General features: G+C 47.1%; 1 protein-coding gene across 1 annotated transcript in view; it reads left to right on the top strand.

The window, feature by feature from the left end:
- Positions 1-2904: 2904 nt before the first annotated feature.
- egln2 (egl-9 family hypoxia-inducible factor 2) overlaps positions 2905-16791 on the top strand; it is a 28893-nt gene continuing 15006 nt past the window's right edge. Inside the window, exons 1-2 of the mRNA XM_063205873.1 lie at positions 2905-3332; positions 4085-6695. Of these exons, the coding sequence (XP_063061943.1) occupies positions 4317-6695 (2379 nt within the window). The 5' untranslated portion in view covers positions 2905-3332; positions 4085-4316. The remainder of the gene's footprint in view (positions 3333-4084; positions 6696-16791) is intronic.

Here is a 16791-nt window from a genome sequence, read left to right as displayed (position 1 = left end):
TTCCTTTTTTGCTTTCCTGATGCCCTGGGACAGGTTTGCTCTTGCTGCTTTTAGGCCAGCTACGTCTCCTGCTCTGAAGGCTTTGTCTCTGGCCCTCAGCAGTCTGTGAACGTCTCCTGTGAACCATGGCTTCTGGTTGGCCCTGGTGGTGATGCGTTTTATTTCTGTAACATCATCAATGCATTTTGTGATGTAGGAGGTCACGGTGTCTGTGTACTCCTCAATGTCAATGTGGTTGCTGTGGGTGGCAGCTGTTTTGAACATGTCCCAATCTGTGGTTTCAAAGCAGTCTTGTAGTCGTGACACGGCTCCTTCTGGCCATTTTCTCACCTCCTTCAGAGCTGGTTTGGTGAGTTTTACCTTTTGTCTGTAGGCTGGCAGTAGCAGAATCGTTAGGTGGTCTGATAGGCCGATGTGGGGGATGGGCTTTGCCTTGTATGCTCCACAACGGCACTGTTTTGTTTTGCGCAGCATCAATTAACATTAAATAGGCCTAAAGAAATGTCCCCGCCATGTGTGAATCATTTAAGTATATCCATATAATAAGCGGGTTAACTTTCGGCGAGTCGGTCGCTTTGTGGAATAGCAGCACTTCAGAGAGAACAAGACCCCTCCGCTCCGCGTCGGGGTCTAAAGATTCTCTCTGTCGTGCTGCTATTCCACGGTAGCGACCTTCTCGCCGAACGTTAACCCTTACTTAATGCACGTCGTACCTCCTGTGACACACTGTAATAGTCATTGAAAAGTTAACCACCATAGTACTACACTACTATAACACAGGGCCTTCAGTAACGCATTTGGACTTGGTCATTGCCATTCTGGTAACAGCAAATTTATAATGGTGTGTCTTAACACCATTGAACATTGCCATCAGGGCCGGCCCAAGCCTTTATGGGGCCCTAAGCAAAATTTAATCCGGGGCCCCCCATACCACCACCTACTCAGCATCAGATCCTTCATAATCCTATAGGCAAAAATATGGATCCCTACAGAAAAATTTGGGAACCTCTGCCATATATTCAGATTCAGATTCAGATTCAGATTCAGATTACTTTATTAGTCCTATGAAGGGCAATTCAGTTTGCAGTCCCAGTCTCCATCAGTCAATGAATAGATATTATAAATAAAAAAGAGTAGAAAATGAAATACAAAACCTAAAGGAAACAAAAAACAATAAATAATAAATAGGAAACAAAAACATACACATTTTAACACATACATATATATAGCCTATAGGCTACAAAGTGTATGTAACAAACTGTAGCCTTCCTTGATTTTTGCTGCTCACAGGGGGCCACTGGTAGCGCGGGGGCCCTGAGCCACCGCTTAGTTCGCTTAAGCCTCGTGCCGGCCCTGATTGCCATACTAGACATGATACACAGCACACAACACTGCTATAGACAGACCATCCCTCCCATCCCATGCACATGGCCGCACTCTGGATCTACACTGCACGTGTGTGACTGGACATGGGCCTAAGTGATTTCAGGCACACTGTAGGCCAGGGCTATTCAAATGGCGGCCCTGGGGCCAGATGCGGTCCTTGGGAGGCAAGGTTCTGGCCCCCCAAAAGCCCCTTGAAATACGCAATCATGTTTTTGGAATTTAGAGATAAAAGTACAGGTTCCGTATCGAGCTGAAACGAGACACGGGACATTAAAATGCAGGAAATTACATCTAAGAAATGCAAAACTTTGTGGGGGAGGACCCCCAGACCCCACAACTCCATGAAGTGTCCCGTTTTTTTTTTTCATTGACTGTCAGCAACCATAATACATATGTATTCTTTGGCCCCTTTTCTGGGAGGAATTTAAAAAACAGGCCCTCTTTGACATTTAATTGACTACCCCTGCTGTAGGCTATAGTAGTAGTCACGAGTGACTGCATGCATGCCCTGCTATGTTAGTCAAGTCAAGTCAAGTCATCTTTTATTGTCGCTTTCTTCATATGCACACGTCATAGAGGGACATTGAAATTACATATCTCTCTTTATAACATGCCAGGACAAAGATATAGGCCTACACAGAACTTACATTTACATACCGACATTTAAGTGCAAGACAGGACAAGTAACAGTGATAGTACTTGACCATAAATCTTGAAAATCTCTTTTGCGATTTAATGTTCATAGGCTAGGTGTTAAAACTTGTGGGAATGCCACATGGGTGAACTTTGGAATTTCATGTGTCATTGAGCACCTACTGACAGCTTCGATGGGGCCCAGGACAAAGTTGCCTGAAAGGGCATCCCACCCAGTACAGTCAGGCCTGTATTAATGCACAGGCTAGATATGACTGCAGCCTAGGGACCCCCCCACCGGCAAAGGGGGGGGGGGGGATCTATAAATTGGAGAAATTTAAGAAGATGTGGTATTGGTATCTTATCTGCCGTGTCAGGTGAAGTTTTAAATATCCTTAATTCATAGCAACCGTAGCCTATAGGAGCCTTCTTAATCTGTGCCTGAATACAGTCAATGTAAGGGGGACCCAACCGCCAACTCTGCCTTTGCCCGGGACAACAGACCCCTTTGCCACACCATCAGCCCCCCTTTCCCTCCCCTCCCCAAATCAACTTCCATCCACATTTCTTAATGTGTGCAGAGAGCTCAGCCACACCATCTGCCAGTTCTATTCTATTATGTTGTGTTCTGTTCTATTCTATTCTATTCTATTCTGTTCTGTTCAATTTCTATTATATTCCATACATTAATGTATAGGTCTAACCAGCAGCCACAGCGCAGACTATGGGGCAGAGTGAAGTCCGACACTGTTTTTGTTATTGTAGCATCCCCAGCGTCACGTGACGCCTCTGTGCGCACGTGTAACTGACAGAGCGGCTCATGGAGTGTGCCTGCCTGGCTCCGAGAGCGAGAGAAAGGGAGATAGAGAGAGAGAGAGAGCAATAGAGAAAGAGGAGGGCGGGATAGAGAAAGAGATGCGAAGCTGAGGTGCGACTCGTGTCGTTTAGCAACGGGACTTGTCCAGAGGGGCACCCACGGCGTTCTGCGTGGGACCCTCCCTGTCACTACAGCGGTCCCCACGCGTCGCGCGGTCACGGCAAGGCTCGCCACACCGGCACTACTGACCTCGTTCATCGACAGATCTGTCACCGCAGAGGCGACAGGCTTGCCACGAACGAGAAAACCCCGGAAATCAGTTCTTTATGGCTGAAAACCGACCGCTCACACATATCAGTGCCTTCGTTGATAAGAAGGTTAGAGCCAAAAAGGGACATTAATTCAGGCAGTTTGACCGTTTTCCGTTTGGACAACGTGGTGTGATGTGATCCACGCCGAGCCTGTAGTGAGGAAATGCTTTGGACGTGAGGTATAGGTAAGTTAGCGTAGTATTGAGGCATATGGTGGTGCAAATGCTTACAGTCCAGCAAGCATTTTATTCAACTATCCATGCAATCCCAACAGATATATAGGCCTAGGGTTATTTCCCCTGGTGTCTTAATTTTTTCTTGCATAAGTGACATTTAATTGAGCTATATTTGTCTGAAACGCAGCCCGTGCCCGTAATTTCCACAAGACCTGGGTAGATAATTTGGATAGGCTACATGGTACATTTCATGAGGGCTTAAATCACAATTTTGAAACTGAATAGAATAGCCCTATTAACAAATGTGTAATGGAAGGGAAAGCGTGAAAGGGGACGTCAGTATTCGTCTTTGGTGATGTGTGGTAGGCTATATTCTGCACAGTAGGCTATTAATATCCTTATCTCAGTCATGTTTTAAATTGACGTCTAATGAGGACTATGTGCCCTGACTTTTATTGGTCAGTCCAATGTCCATTCCGTGTGTGACTTCAAAAGTATAGTAGGCTAACTATCCAGTGGTTTTCGGACTTTGAAACGTCATTTTCCTTTGCTGAAAAAAAAACAGTTGCCAACTCGTTCTCTGACGGATTTAGTGGTAACCAGGCGAACGCATGTCCATAACAATGATGTCGATTCTGTTGGAATATCATGTTATGCTTTAGTCATTTTAATGAATTGAAACAGTGTAGAAGTGGTATATTTGTCTACGAACCTAAACCGTTTGCTCTGACAGTTAAAGTCCAACGTTATTCTTTCTGTAGGCATCCTGTATTTGGTTGAAGAAAGGACAACTGACTTGAAAAGATGTTTATGCTACACAGATGCAAATACGGAGATTATCTTTCAACATAAAACTTTTAAACGGCGCGCAGAGTAGAGCACTCCCCTCGTGCCGTGGAACGCCAGCTCTGTCGCGCGGTGCATGCAGAGAATTCGGTGGAACATGAGGAGAGGACGTGAGCTACGTGCGCACACGGGAGTAGACGACATGACATGGAGAGCTTGGGACAAACGGACCCTTTAAGTTTAAACACAAGCTCATCTCGCAGACCCAACACGGACACGGGTCTTTTCACATCGCCAGAGAAAGTCACAGTCACACAGACCAGCTCATCCGAGCCCTCGCACCACGCGACCAGAGGAATAATGGGGCTTAACGCCTTCTGCTCCCCGCCGAAGGTCGGAACCTCAACGGCAGCCGAACTGCTGGCTGGGCTGGCTTCCAAAACCGTCGTTCCGGGGATCGCTGCCTTTAGGAAGGAGGCTAAAACGGGCGTCCCACCGCCTCACAATGGCGAGGTGGTCTCTCCTGCCTCTGCAACTGTGGAAGGAAACTGCACTGGTGACCTTCTGCCCTCCACCCCCAGTGGTCTGATGACGCAGCTGGACGGGACTTTAGGCGAGACCCCCAACTGCCCCCAACGGCAATCTCTGAGTCTAAGCAGCAGACTGAGAGCGCAGCAGCCGTTGGAAAGCTGTGTGGAGAGGACGTCATCATCATCATCATCATCATCATCATCACAGGATCACAAATGCACCCCTCAGCTGCTCCTGAAAAGGGCCAACAACGGTGACATTCGGTGCCGCCAGGCCCTGGCCCTACAGCATCAGAGGCGAAGGGGGGACGGGGAGAACAGGGACAGGGACAGAGACGCGGCGGGGCTTGGGGCCGGTACAGGTCTCGGTACAGGGGCCGGGGTTTTGGCGGCGGGAGGGGCCGGATTATGCTCAGTGGGAGACTCAGGAAACCCTCCTTGTCTTGGCCTTGAGCATTACTTCCCCCCGGACTGCAAGAAGAGGAGGCAGGACTGGAGCTGGAGCAGCGAGGCGGTGGCGGTGGCCCAGGGTGGGGAGGCTGCTGTTGGGGTCACAGGGCAGACCTGCGTGGGGGTCGGAGTCGGAGTCGGAGTCGGAGTGGGGGTCGGGGTTCAGAGCACGCGGACAGTGGTAGCCCCCCTCTCCGCCAGCAGCACCACCACATACAACAACCAGGTAAACGTCCCCCTTAACACACCTGCATTACCCCACCCACACCCACACCCCCAGCGCACACTCAACAGATCCCAACACCCCACCGCATACCACAGCCACAACCACATCCACAGCCATAGTCACGCTCCCCACCACCACCACCAACCAAACCACCTCCACCACCACCACCACCACCAGGGAATCGCCACCACCAACGTCGTCAATAGCTTCACGCCCGCGTTGACTCCAAGTGCCCTGCGAGGGCAGCTGTCCTCACCTGAAGCTCCCTCCACCTCCCCCTTCATCCCCTCGTCCCAGCCCCAGGCTCCATCTCCCGGGCTCCAGGGAGTCACTAACGTCGTCAGCAAATTAACCAACACAGCGCCGAGTGCCTTGGCTGGGAAACCCTCCGCCCCTGAGGCCCCCTCTCCATCCCCCTCCATCCCCTCGTCCCTGTCCTCATCCCTGTCCTCAATCCAGCCCCAGCACCAGGCTCCGTCTCCCCACCACCACCAAGCCCAACACCACCAGGGACTCGCCACCAACGTCGTCAACAGCTTCTCCCCATCACCGAGTGCCACGCCTGGGAAACACCTCGCCCCTGAGGCCCCCTCTTCGTCCCCCTCCATCCCCTCGTCCCTGTTCTCATCCCTGTCCTCAATCCAGCCGCAGACTCCCTCCCCAGGGCTCTGCTCGTCCCTGTCCCAGCCCCAATCCCAAGGTCCGTCTCTCGGGCTCTGCTCGCCCCTGTCCCAGCCCCAATCCCAAGGTCCGTCTCTCGGGCTCTGCTCGGCCCTGTCATCAATCCAGCACCAATCCCAATCCCAATCCCAATCCCAAACTCCATCTCGCGTCTCGGGCGTGTCCAATGTCTCGGGTGGCGGGCTCTGCTCGTCCCTGTCATCAATCCAGCCCCAATCCCAATCCCAATCCCAAGATCCATCTCGCAGCTCGGGCATCTCGGGTGGCGGGCTCTGCTCGTCCCTGTCATCAATCCAGCCCCAATCCCAAGATCCATCTCGCATCTCGGGCCTCTCCGGCATCTCAGGCGGTGGCGGTGGCTGGTCGGTGGAGCAGCTGGCGCAGTACATCGTGCCCTGCATGCGCCACTACGGCATCTGCGTGAAGGACCGCTTCCTGGGGGCGGGGCTTGGCGAGCGTGTGCTGGCCGAGGTGGAGGACTTGAACCAGAGCGGACGTTTCCGTGGCGGCCAGCTGGTGAGCCAGAGCCAGCGCGGCATTCCGTCGCGCAGTATCCGCGGCGACCAGATCGCCTGGGTGGAGGGCCGGGAGGCGGGCTGCGAGGCCATTGGTCAACTCATGGCGCATATCGATGAGGCGGTGATGCACAGCGCCATCAACGGGCAACTGGGAGACTGTGTCATCAACGGCCGCACCAAGGTAACAGGAGCACACACCTACACACACACACCTGCACACACACACTTACACACACCTGCACACACACATATGCCGCACCAAGGTACCGGGTGCACACACCTACACACACCTGCACACACACACATAGGCCGCATCAAGGTACAGGGAGCACACACCTACACACACCTGCACACACACATAGACCGCACCAAGGTACCAGGAGCACACACCTACACACACCTGCACACACACACATAGGCTGCACCGAGGTACAGGGAGCACACACCTGCACACACACACATAGGCTGCACCAAGGTACAGGGAGCACACACACCTGTCCTGCACACACCTGCACACACACATAAGCTGCACCAAGGTGAGAATACCTTCACACACACCTGAGCACTGACAACTAGAGTAGAGAGTAGAGTATCATTTATTGATCCCAGGGGGAAATTAAGGTGTCAAGTAGCATACATACTTACATAAATACAAATGACATTACCCTCAGGGCATTACACACATCCTTACACATAAAATAACCATATATAGCATCAAGGCAGCTCACTCTCTCTCTCTCTCTCTCTCTCACACACACACACACATACATACACACACTCACACTACTCACACTAAGGCTGTCACAATATTCAATAAGTCAATATATCGTGATGATATAAGCATGATAACTTTTTTGGCCATGATATGTTATATTTACGTGCGTCTTTGTTTTCCTTGTCACTCTCTCTTTCTCTACCCAAGAGACTGTGTACACCAAGAGGAGCACTTCACATGCTTACACGTTGGTTTGCTTTGGATTTTCAGTCTGTCTGCCTTGTGTATCTATCCATCTGTCTATCTAGCACCCCCTGCCACGACACTTTAAAAACTAGAAAGGGTGTATTCACATTTTTTAAAATGAGCTTATTTCCAGAAATGGTGCGGTATCGCTTTAAGACCAGACATACAGTACAGTCTATGGTAGTTTCACCAACGGATTTCACCAACGGACATGTCAAGGTGAGAATGCCTGCCCACACCTGAGAGTTTCTCTAATTTACTCTACTCTACTACATCAAGTCAAGTCTAGTCAAGTAGGTTTTATTGTCAATTTCTTTACATGCACTGGTCATACAAAGAATTTGAAATTACATTTCTTGCTTTCCCATACAGACATAGACTAATCTAGGTAAGGACATAGACAGTATAGACATAGACAGTACTTATACATGGACTTAAGACAGTATGGACATAGACAGTGCTCATACAGACATTTAAAGTGCAAGACTGGAAAACAGAAGACTTGTACATCTAGAATATATAGAGAGAACACTAGTGTAAAGACAACAGGCCCAGTGACAGGGGGGGGGGGGTTGGGGACAAATGGATATGTTGTCCTGGGCCCAGAGAGACAGGGGGACCAGAATTGTGTCCCCATTACATTGTATGTTTTGGGTAGGGGGCCCTTTCAGATGACTTTGTTCTGGGCCCAGCAAAAGCTGTCAGCGGCTCTGGACACACGTGATCATATACTGTACGTAGAAGGCGCCAAGGTGAAAACATATTTTGGGTGCAAAGATTTTAAAAAATGGTGGCTGTGAAGATTTTAGAGTGAGTGCAGAGGGGGCAATATAGGCTAGAACATGTTGACATTTTAAATGATACTCTGCTCAAAATGCAGTTGTTTATTGTAGTTTAATAATCATGATTAATAATCGTGATTTCAAATTTGACCCAAATAATTGTGATAATCATTTTCTCCGTAATCGTGCAACCCTAGTGTCATTAGACCTGATTTGGGGCGCGTTGTTGCCTAATCGGGGCCTTGCAGTAAGTGTATGAGAATCAAATCCAGGGCTTATACTGAACCACAGCCAAGTTCATGTAGGGCCACAGAAGAGTTCATGTCAGGCCACAGGCCACAGCAGAGTCGCCAGCACATTCAGGCAAGGTGTGATCAGGTTCAACTGCTTATGACAGTATGGATTGGGTTGGAGGTTATCAGTTTAACAGTGCAGTCACACATTGAGTGCTGGCTTGGATTGGAGGTTATCAGAGGAGGGTTCACTGAAGGACAGCCGTTGACTTTGACGTACAAGTTAACGTTGTAAGCACATGTAGTGTACTGTAGAATGTGTATATATGAAGGACAAGTTAGGTTACAAGTTAACGTTGTAAGCACATGTAGTGTACTGTAGAAGGGTAGATGACGTGACGTGTAAATTTTGCTGTCGCAGGCTCTTAAAATTAAGTAAATTAATGCTTTCAAAATTGTCAATGCTTTAAATGATTAAACTAATGTCGTTGTTGTGAAAAAGTAATGTGTAATAAATCCAGAGCTTAAATAAGTATACTTAATTTTGAGTCAAATGTCACATTTGTCCTATGGTGTGACTGAGGCAAGCCTGGTTCTCCATATTAAAACTTTTTTAAATAAATAATCAAAGCTCAGTCATTTGTCTAAACAACCCTGGCATGTTTTTCAAGGTGTCTATTTTAGCAAGTGGCAATGCTTAATTTTTTTCCTGTTTTTCTGAGACCGTATGGACTTATGAAACTTTGTCGCAGAAAACAATGTCCATTGGTGTGATATCATATTTTTGGTTAATTCTGCGTATAATTATATATTGTTGAAGCTCCAGCGGTACATAAATTGTGACTTTAGACCCTTAAGAAGCCAATGGCAAGGGTGGATTTTAGATTTTTCACTCAGAGTTCTTCATTCAATCAAAAATGTTTTGCTACCACAAGATCTATTAGTTTTGTAGTCCTTTGGTGTGACAGCCATAAAATACATTTTGACAATAGTGTATATTTTTCATATTTTTTTCTTATGTAGATGTATGAAAATGCATCTTACTAAAGGTGAAATTGTATTTCAGTTGACAACGACATGGCTTTAAATTAATTCAAAAGCTCAAATGTGATGGTAAAAGTCCTATGGTGTGATGGTAAAAGTCCTATGGTGTGACACTTTGGAGTATCACACCAAAGGACAAACAGGTCACACCAATGGACTAGATATTTGAGAAATAGCTTTTAAAACAACTGGTAGTACATATTTTTTTGTTTTGTTGTTTGACTAGATAAATATTGTGTATTCAAATTACTTATTCCTTTATTGGCCTTTGGAATTTATACTTTGATGCATTGTTGATGAATATTTGCTGTTGATTTTAGATACTGTTATATGATATAAAATGTCATTAATGGTGCTTTGAAACCATAAAATATAACGGTAACAGTGAAGGAAAGATGAGCTAGAGAGTGTAGAGAAGGAGAAGTATAGATGAATAAAGTATGCTGTGGAGAGCTCAATATAGAATGTGCTGTCCAGCTTGAGATACCAAACAGGCACTGGCCACTACACACTACAGGTTCAATGGTGTGACAGTCATAGCATACCTACAAAAGTGTGATGGTCATGCCAAGGTCACACTTCAGTATGAGTCTTATGAGCTCTGCAGGTTACATTCAATGACCGCATGGCTGTCATTAAGAGTTACGATAGGCTGATAATCGACGATTCAAAGACTTATAAGTGACTACAACATTATATTATGATCAAAAGACAAAATAATCATGTTGGTATGTTTGTTTCTGGCTCAGTTTTGCATTTCTGTCCTTTAGCGTGACATGAATGTCCTACGGTGTGACATGTTTTAAACGCTCAAATATTTGTTTGAGCTAAACAATATGTTTGATAAACACTGAATATTGCATTAGGGAAGAACAAATTATCGTCCCTGAAAAGTTATTATAAATTCGGACAATTTTGAACATTTAAAAGAAAGATATCCCTGTTTTTCCTCGAAGGTTTCTAATAATCTCACATCTAATGGGAAAAAAATACTTAAATAGTAATTTCTCATTAAATTAAGACTTTAAAAAATTGAAATAAATATGAAGAGTGTAACAATGTTCATAAAACTCCATCAAGCCATTTCTACATTACTTAATATATTTATTTCTTAACGTCACACCAAAGGACATATTTTCAGCAAATTGCTTTATCAAAGTAAATAAATAATCAATGAATAGACCAACATTGAGACCACTTGGATTTTTTGAAAGATTAATTGCTGCACTACGTAGACTTATACTTTTTTCCCTCATAAACAATGTTTTGTGAAAAAAATGTTTTTTGCTGCCTATCCGTCATCTACCCAGAATGTGTATATATGAAGAACAGCCTTTGACAAGTTACGCTATAACAGTGGTTCTCAAACTTTTCCCATCATACCCCCCTTCGGAGGGTCTGGATGCTTCCGAGCTCCCCCACCCCCCCCCCCCCCCGCCCCCCCCCCAAGCAACAACAGTACTTGCGCAGATTGATTTTACGATCGCTGCGTTGCACAAAAACCCAAAATCAGATGTCACACGCCCCCCCTGCGATGCCTCCGCGCCCCGCCAAGGGGGCTTGCGCCCCACTTTGAGAAACACTGCGCTACAAGTTAACGTTATGAGGACATGTACACTTGTACTGTAGTGTGTGTGTATATGAAGGACAGCCTTTGACAAGTTACAAGTTGTGTTACAAGTTAACATTATAAGGACATGTACACACCTGTACTGCAGTGTGTGTGTATATAGTGTATGCTCCACTCTCTGTCCCTGATGACTCCGAAGATGTTAGTTATCTTCTTTGAGTCCAGCTGCATGCTGTAGATTTAACCCATTGATGCCCAAAGCCCTTGCAAAAAAAAGCCCTTTTTAAGAAAAGTTGCCCTCAGCCTACAACATACGAAATATCTCAGCGTTTAAATTCAACTTATTGCATGTTTTTTTATGTGCTTCAGAGGCTAAGACCCTTGTCTTGCCTTAGAATGTGTTCATTCAGTTCTAGCATGCCAACATTTTAAATAAAATTGTCTTAAATCTCATGAGCCTGAATATTGCGTCTTGTAGCTCCAGGCGCCAGCCAGGGCCAATGTTGCGCAACGCAACATCCAGCATCAATGGGTTAAAACCATTTGGATAACATGAGCGGGGTGATGCCATGACCTGCTGAGAGTCCTCATTGACATAGCTGACTCACCTCATGCAGACATTATCTCACCTGTGATTAGGTCTGGTGGTGACAACGTGTGTGCGTGTGCGTGCGTGCGTGCGTGCGTGCGTGCGTGCGTGTGTGCGTGTGTGCGTGTGTGTGTGTGTGTGCGCCCTGGTGTGTGAGGTGTGCCAGGTTTGGGGGAGAGCAAGCCTTGTGTGTGTGTGTGTGTGTGTGTGTGTGTGTGTGTGTGTTTGCCCTGGTGTGTGAGGTGTGCCAGGTTTGGGGGAGAGCATGAGCATGCCTGGAGGTGTCAGCAGGTTCACTTCCTGGTTCGCCAAAAGAGAGGTTTAGCGGTGATCCCCATTAGAAGATAATGCCCCTGCGCACACACACACACACACACACACACACACACTGATTCAGCTGCTGAGTCACGCAGTTGGTGTGTGTGGGTGTGGGTGTGGGTGTGTGTGCGCGTGCCAGGATTGCAGATTGAGCAGGGTTATCAAGTCTAATCCTTTATTTAGGGAAGTGCAGCCTAAATCCTAGAGGTGAACACTGCATTGCCAATATGCATGCTCAGATGTGAGAGGGTTCATTAGCACACAAATATAACACCACTGCACAATGTACTATAGTATGTCCAAACTTTTATTTTAAAGCCATTTTTGGGCTTTTTGGGGCTTTGTTGTTGTGACATGATGGTTAAGAGAGACAGGAAGCAAGTGGGAGAGAGAGAGAGAGATGGGGGGAGGTTCGGCAAAGGACCCAGGCCGGAATCGAACCCGGGTCGCCGGTGTACCGCTTCAACCACAGACTTCTGGAGAGGACATGTGTTTGTGTTGGCCAGGGTTACAGATGTAGAGATGATATGTAGCAAAGAGAGATATCCTCCTCCGCGCCCCTGCACTTCACAATCTGGTGCGTCTCGGGAAAGGACTTGGTAAATGCAGGGGAAGAAAGGAATCACCGGAGCATCTTCAGATGTGGAAATTAACTTGTTTTATTGGGCAGGCGCGCCAAGACTAAGAGAGGATAATGCCCTTGGTGTGTACATGTGAGTGTTTGGTGTGTGCATTGGCCAGGTTAGGGAGGGGAGAGGATACAGGGTGCGTCTGGTGTATGTGCATTGGCCAGGTTCGGCAGAGGAGAGGATATGCCCGAGGTGTGTGTGTGTGAGTGTTTGGGGTGTGCTACCTTATGAGCCTTGTGTGTATTGGCCAGGTTCAGGAGGAGAGAGGAGATAGTATGCGTTTGGTGTACGTGTGTTGGCCAGGCTCGGGAGCTGAGAGGAAATGCTCTTGGTGTGTGCATTGGCCAGGTTCGGCAGAGGAGAGGATATGCCCGAGGTGTGTGTGTGTGAGTGTTTGGGGTGTGTATTGGCCAGGTTCGGCAGAGGAGAGGATATGCCCGAGGTGTGTGTGTGTGAGTGTTTGGTGTGTGCATTGGCCGTGTTCGGGAGTAGAGAAGATACAGTATGCGTCCGGTGTACGTGCATTGGCCAGGTTCGGCAGAGGAGAGGATATGCCCTTGGTGTGTGTGTGTGAGTGTTTGGGGTGTGTGCATTGGCCAGGTTCGGCAGAGGAGAGGATATGCCCGAGGTGTGTGTGTGTGTGTGTGAGTGTTTGGTGTGTGCATTGTCCAGGTTCGGCAGAGGAGAGGATATGCCCTTGGTGTGTGTGTGTGTGTGAGAGTGTTTGGTGTGTGCATTGTCCAGGTTCGGCAGAGGAGAGGATATGCCTTGGTGTGTGTGTGTGTGTGAGTGTTTGGTGTGTGCATTGTCCAGGTTCGGCAGAGGAGAGGATATGCCCTTGGTGTGTGTGTGTGTGTGTGTGTGTGTTTGGTGTGTGCATTGGCCAGGTTCGGCAGAGGAGAGGATATGCCCGAGGTGTGTGTGTGTGAGTGTTTGGGGTGTGTATTGGCCAGGTTCGGCAGAGGAGAGGATATGCCCTTGGTGTGTGTGTGTGTGTGAGTGTTTGGTGTGTGCATTCATTGGCCAGGTTCGGCAGAGGAGAGGATATGCCCTTGGTGTGTGCATTGGCCAGGTTCGGGAGGGGAGAGGATATGCTCTTGGTGTGTGCATTGGCCAGGTTCGGGAGGGGAGAGGATATAGTAGTATGCGTGTGTGTGAGTGTTTGGTGTGTGCATTCATTGGCCAGGTTCGGCAGAGGAGAGGATATGCCCTTGGTGTGTGCATTGGCCAGGTTCGGGAGGGGAGAGGATATAGTATGTGTTTGGTGTGCGTGTGTTGGCCAGATTTGGGGGTGGATGAGGGTGTAATCTTTAACGGGTGAGATTTGGGGGAGCAGAGCAGGGAGTGGTAATCAGATTAATTCTTTAGTTAAATTAAGGACGGCAGTCTTAATCTGAAAGGCTAATGCTATAAAAGTAAACACCACAAGTAGCCTACTCAGTCTTGACTACTCAGTATACTCTCTGATGTCATCAGCTACTGTAGGTCAGGGAGCATGCGAGTGTGAAATACGAAAATAAAGTCTGCAAACCCAAGTCTTCAGTTTCTCCCACTTAAATGTGACGTTTCGGCTCCTCACACCCTGACCCTCTCCTTCCAAACTGGTCGCACACACACACACACACATACACACACACACACACACACACACACACACACACACACACACACACACACACACACACACACACACACCCTGACCCCTCATTCCAAACTGGGCACGCACACACACACACACGCTTGGGGCTTGAGGATTAATTTGGGATTTGGGGACGGGCAGGCACGGGAGGTGAGGTTATCAAGTGCAATGTTTCATCACGGAGGGACAGCGATACAGTCAAGTGCAGCTCATGAAGTTATTATTATTGTGAAAAAAGCTCATTTGTTTTGTTGTGCCCTGTGAAGGATTCTCATTGGATCCTCACCGATTGAATCTCTGTAGCCTACCCTTACCTAGCCAGGCCGTGCCCTCCTAGTGACGCAACAGCTTCAGCGTTTCTACCAGTTAGGTCAAGAGTCAATACAAGTACTTTCTGAGTTCCCGCAAATACGGGAACTCCTCCAATTTTGTTGGGAAGCAAACAATCATTAGCAAACCAAGGGAGACCATTTGGGAAATGCTGTTTGGGAATCATGTGTGTTAATTGTTATGCTCTTGGTCAGACCAAGTCTTGTAGAGATTTGAAAGTCGATGATAATCAGGCTAACCCTTAACCCATTTTAGCCTAAGAGACCTGCAATGCCTTCATCCACCGAAGCACAAAAAAAACATGAAACAGCTCGTATTTAAAGCCTAGGCCCCATATCTAGCATTAGAATGTGTTCATTCAGGCTAAATGGGTTAAAAAGAAAGACGGGGAGAGAGAGAGAGAGAGAGAGCGAGCGTGAGAAAGCCTGCAACGAGATTTGAGTTGACTGTTGACTGTGTTGTTGCAAGTGTCGAAACAAACTATTCAGTAGGGCTGCACAATTAATCGAAAATAATCGAAAATCGTGATAAAATTGTGAAATCGAAGTTGTGATTTTAATTGTGATTTAATCGTGGCAATAGTGACCTACCTTTGAGAGCGTCCTTGAAACCAGAACATACTGACAGGCTGGTGTTTCTGGCCAGAAATCTGTCCACCTAAGTTTCATGCTATTGCCTTTACATAATTATTACAATTCATTTTATTTTGCTCAGCCCTTATATAATTCATTTTTGCTTTTATCTCATCTTGTTATAATTTTCAAAAAAATCTGCAAAAAAAGTAATCGTGTGATTAATAATCGTGATTACGATTTTGACCAAAATAATCGTGATGATGATTTTTTTCCATAATCGTGCAGCCCTACTGTACTTTTTTTAATCTCTGTGTGAAGTTCAGTGAGGTCATGTTACTTAGGTCTCAAACACTATTACACAAGTACCCAGTTACCCATCCCCTACTTGGCAAACCTTCTCGCTATGTGTGTGTGTGTGTGTGTGTGTGTGTGTGTGTGTGTGTGTGTGTGTGTGTGTGTGTGTGTGTGTGTGTGTGTGTGTGTGTGTGTGTGTGTGTGTGTGTGTGTGTGTGTGTGTGTGTGTGTGTGTGTGTGTGTGTGTGTGTAGTTATTTACCAGCATATCGAGTTTGATTTCATGATCACCTCATATCTGTTCCCATGACGCGCAGGCAGCATGCCTATGTGTATCAGAGGGAGATGGGCTTGCAGTACAGGCTGTGTGTTTGTGTGTGTGTGTGTGTGTGTGTGTGTGTGTGTGTGTGTGTGTGTGTGTGTGTGTGTGTGTGTGTGTGTGTGTGTGTGTGTGTGTGTGCGTGAGTGTGTGTGAGAGACCAGCATGGCAGCTGATGGTGTCTGCAGAACATCATGCACCCGTAAAGTAAAGGCCCTCGCTCTGCTGTGCTGTGTGTGTGTGTGTGTGTGTGTGTGTGTGTGTGTGTGTGTGTGTGTGTGTGTGTCTGTCTGTCTGTCTGTCTGTCTGTGTGTGTGTGTTTGGCCCTCGCTGTGCTGTGCTGTGCTCTGCGCCATGAGGTCATGCAGGTTTGTACTCTAGTTCACAGAGTTTGTTTGAAAGTTGCTCCGGAACAGGCCCACTCAGTTCTTCTTGGAGAACAAATATTTTGACCACTTAAATTTGTTTGATTGAAGTAGTTCTGGAATACGTGTACGTAGGTCCTAGAACTGGGGAGCTAACACTCAACACGGAAATCAGTTTGATTGGAGGTGATTCTGAAAATAGGCCTACTCCTCTCACTTCTTTAACTGACTTAACTTTAACTGACAGAGTACATGTAAATCATTCTGGATTTATACCATTCAGATCTAACACTAACATAGAACACTGCATTTATTCTGGAATGATCTCAGTGAGTTCTAGAGCTTCCATGGTGTGATTAATGCCTTGGTAATGATGGCTACACATACTAAAGTGAAAGTGAAAGTGAAAGCCCATTGGGAAACTCCAACTCCCATTGTCATTGTGACACAGCACTCCACAGCACACAAGTGAACACTGCACACTGCACACAACGAATTTGCATTTATGCCTCACCTGTGCAAGGGGGCAGCCTTCAATGGTGCGCCTAGGGAGCAGTGCGGCGGGACGGCAGCCATGCTCAGGGTACCTCAGTCATGGAGGAGGATGGGGGAGAGCACTGGGTTTGATTA

The sequence above is a fragment of the Engraulis encrasicolus genome, chromosome 8, assembly GCF_034702125.1.
Source record: "Engraulis encrasicolus isolate BLACKSEA-1 chromosome 8, IST_EnEncr_1.0, whole genome shotgun sequence".
Classification (NCBI taxonomy): Eukaryota; Metazoa; Chordata; class Actinopteri; order Clupeiformes; family Engraulidae; genus Engraulis; species Engraulis encrasicolus.
This window is presented reverse-complemented; position numbering and strand designations above follow the sequence as displayed.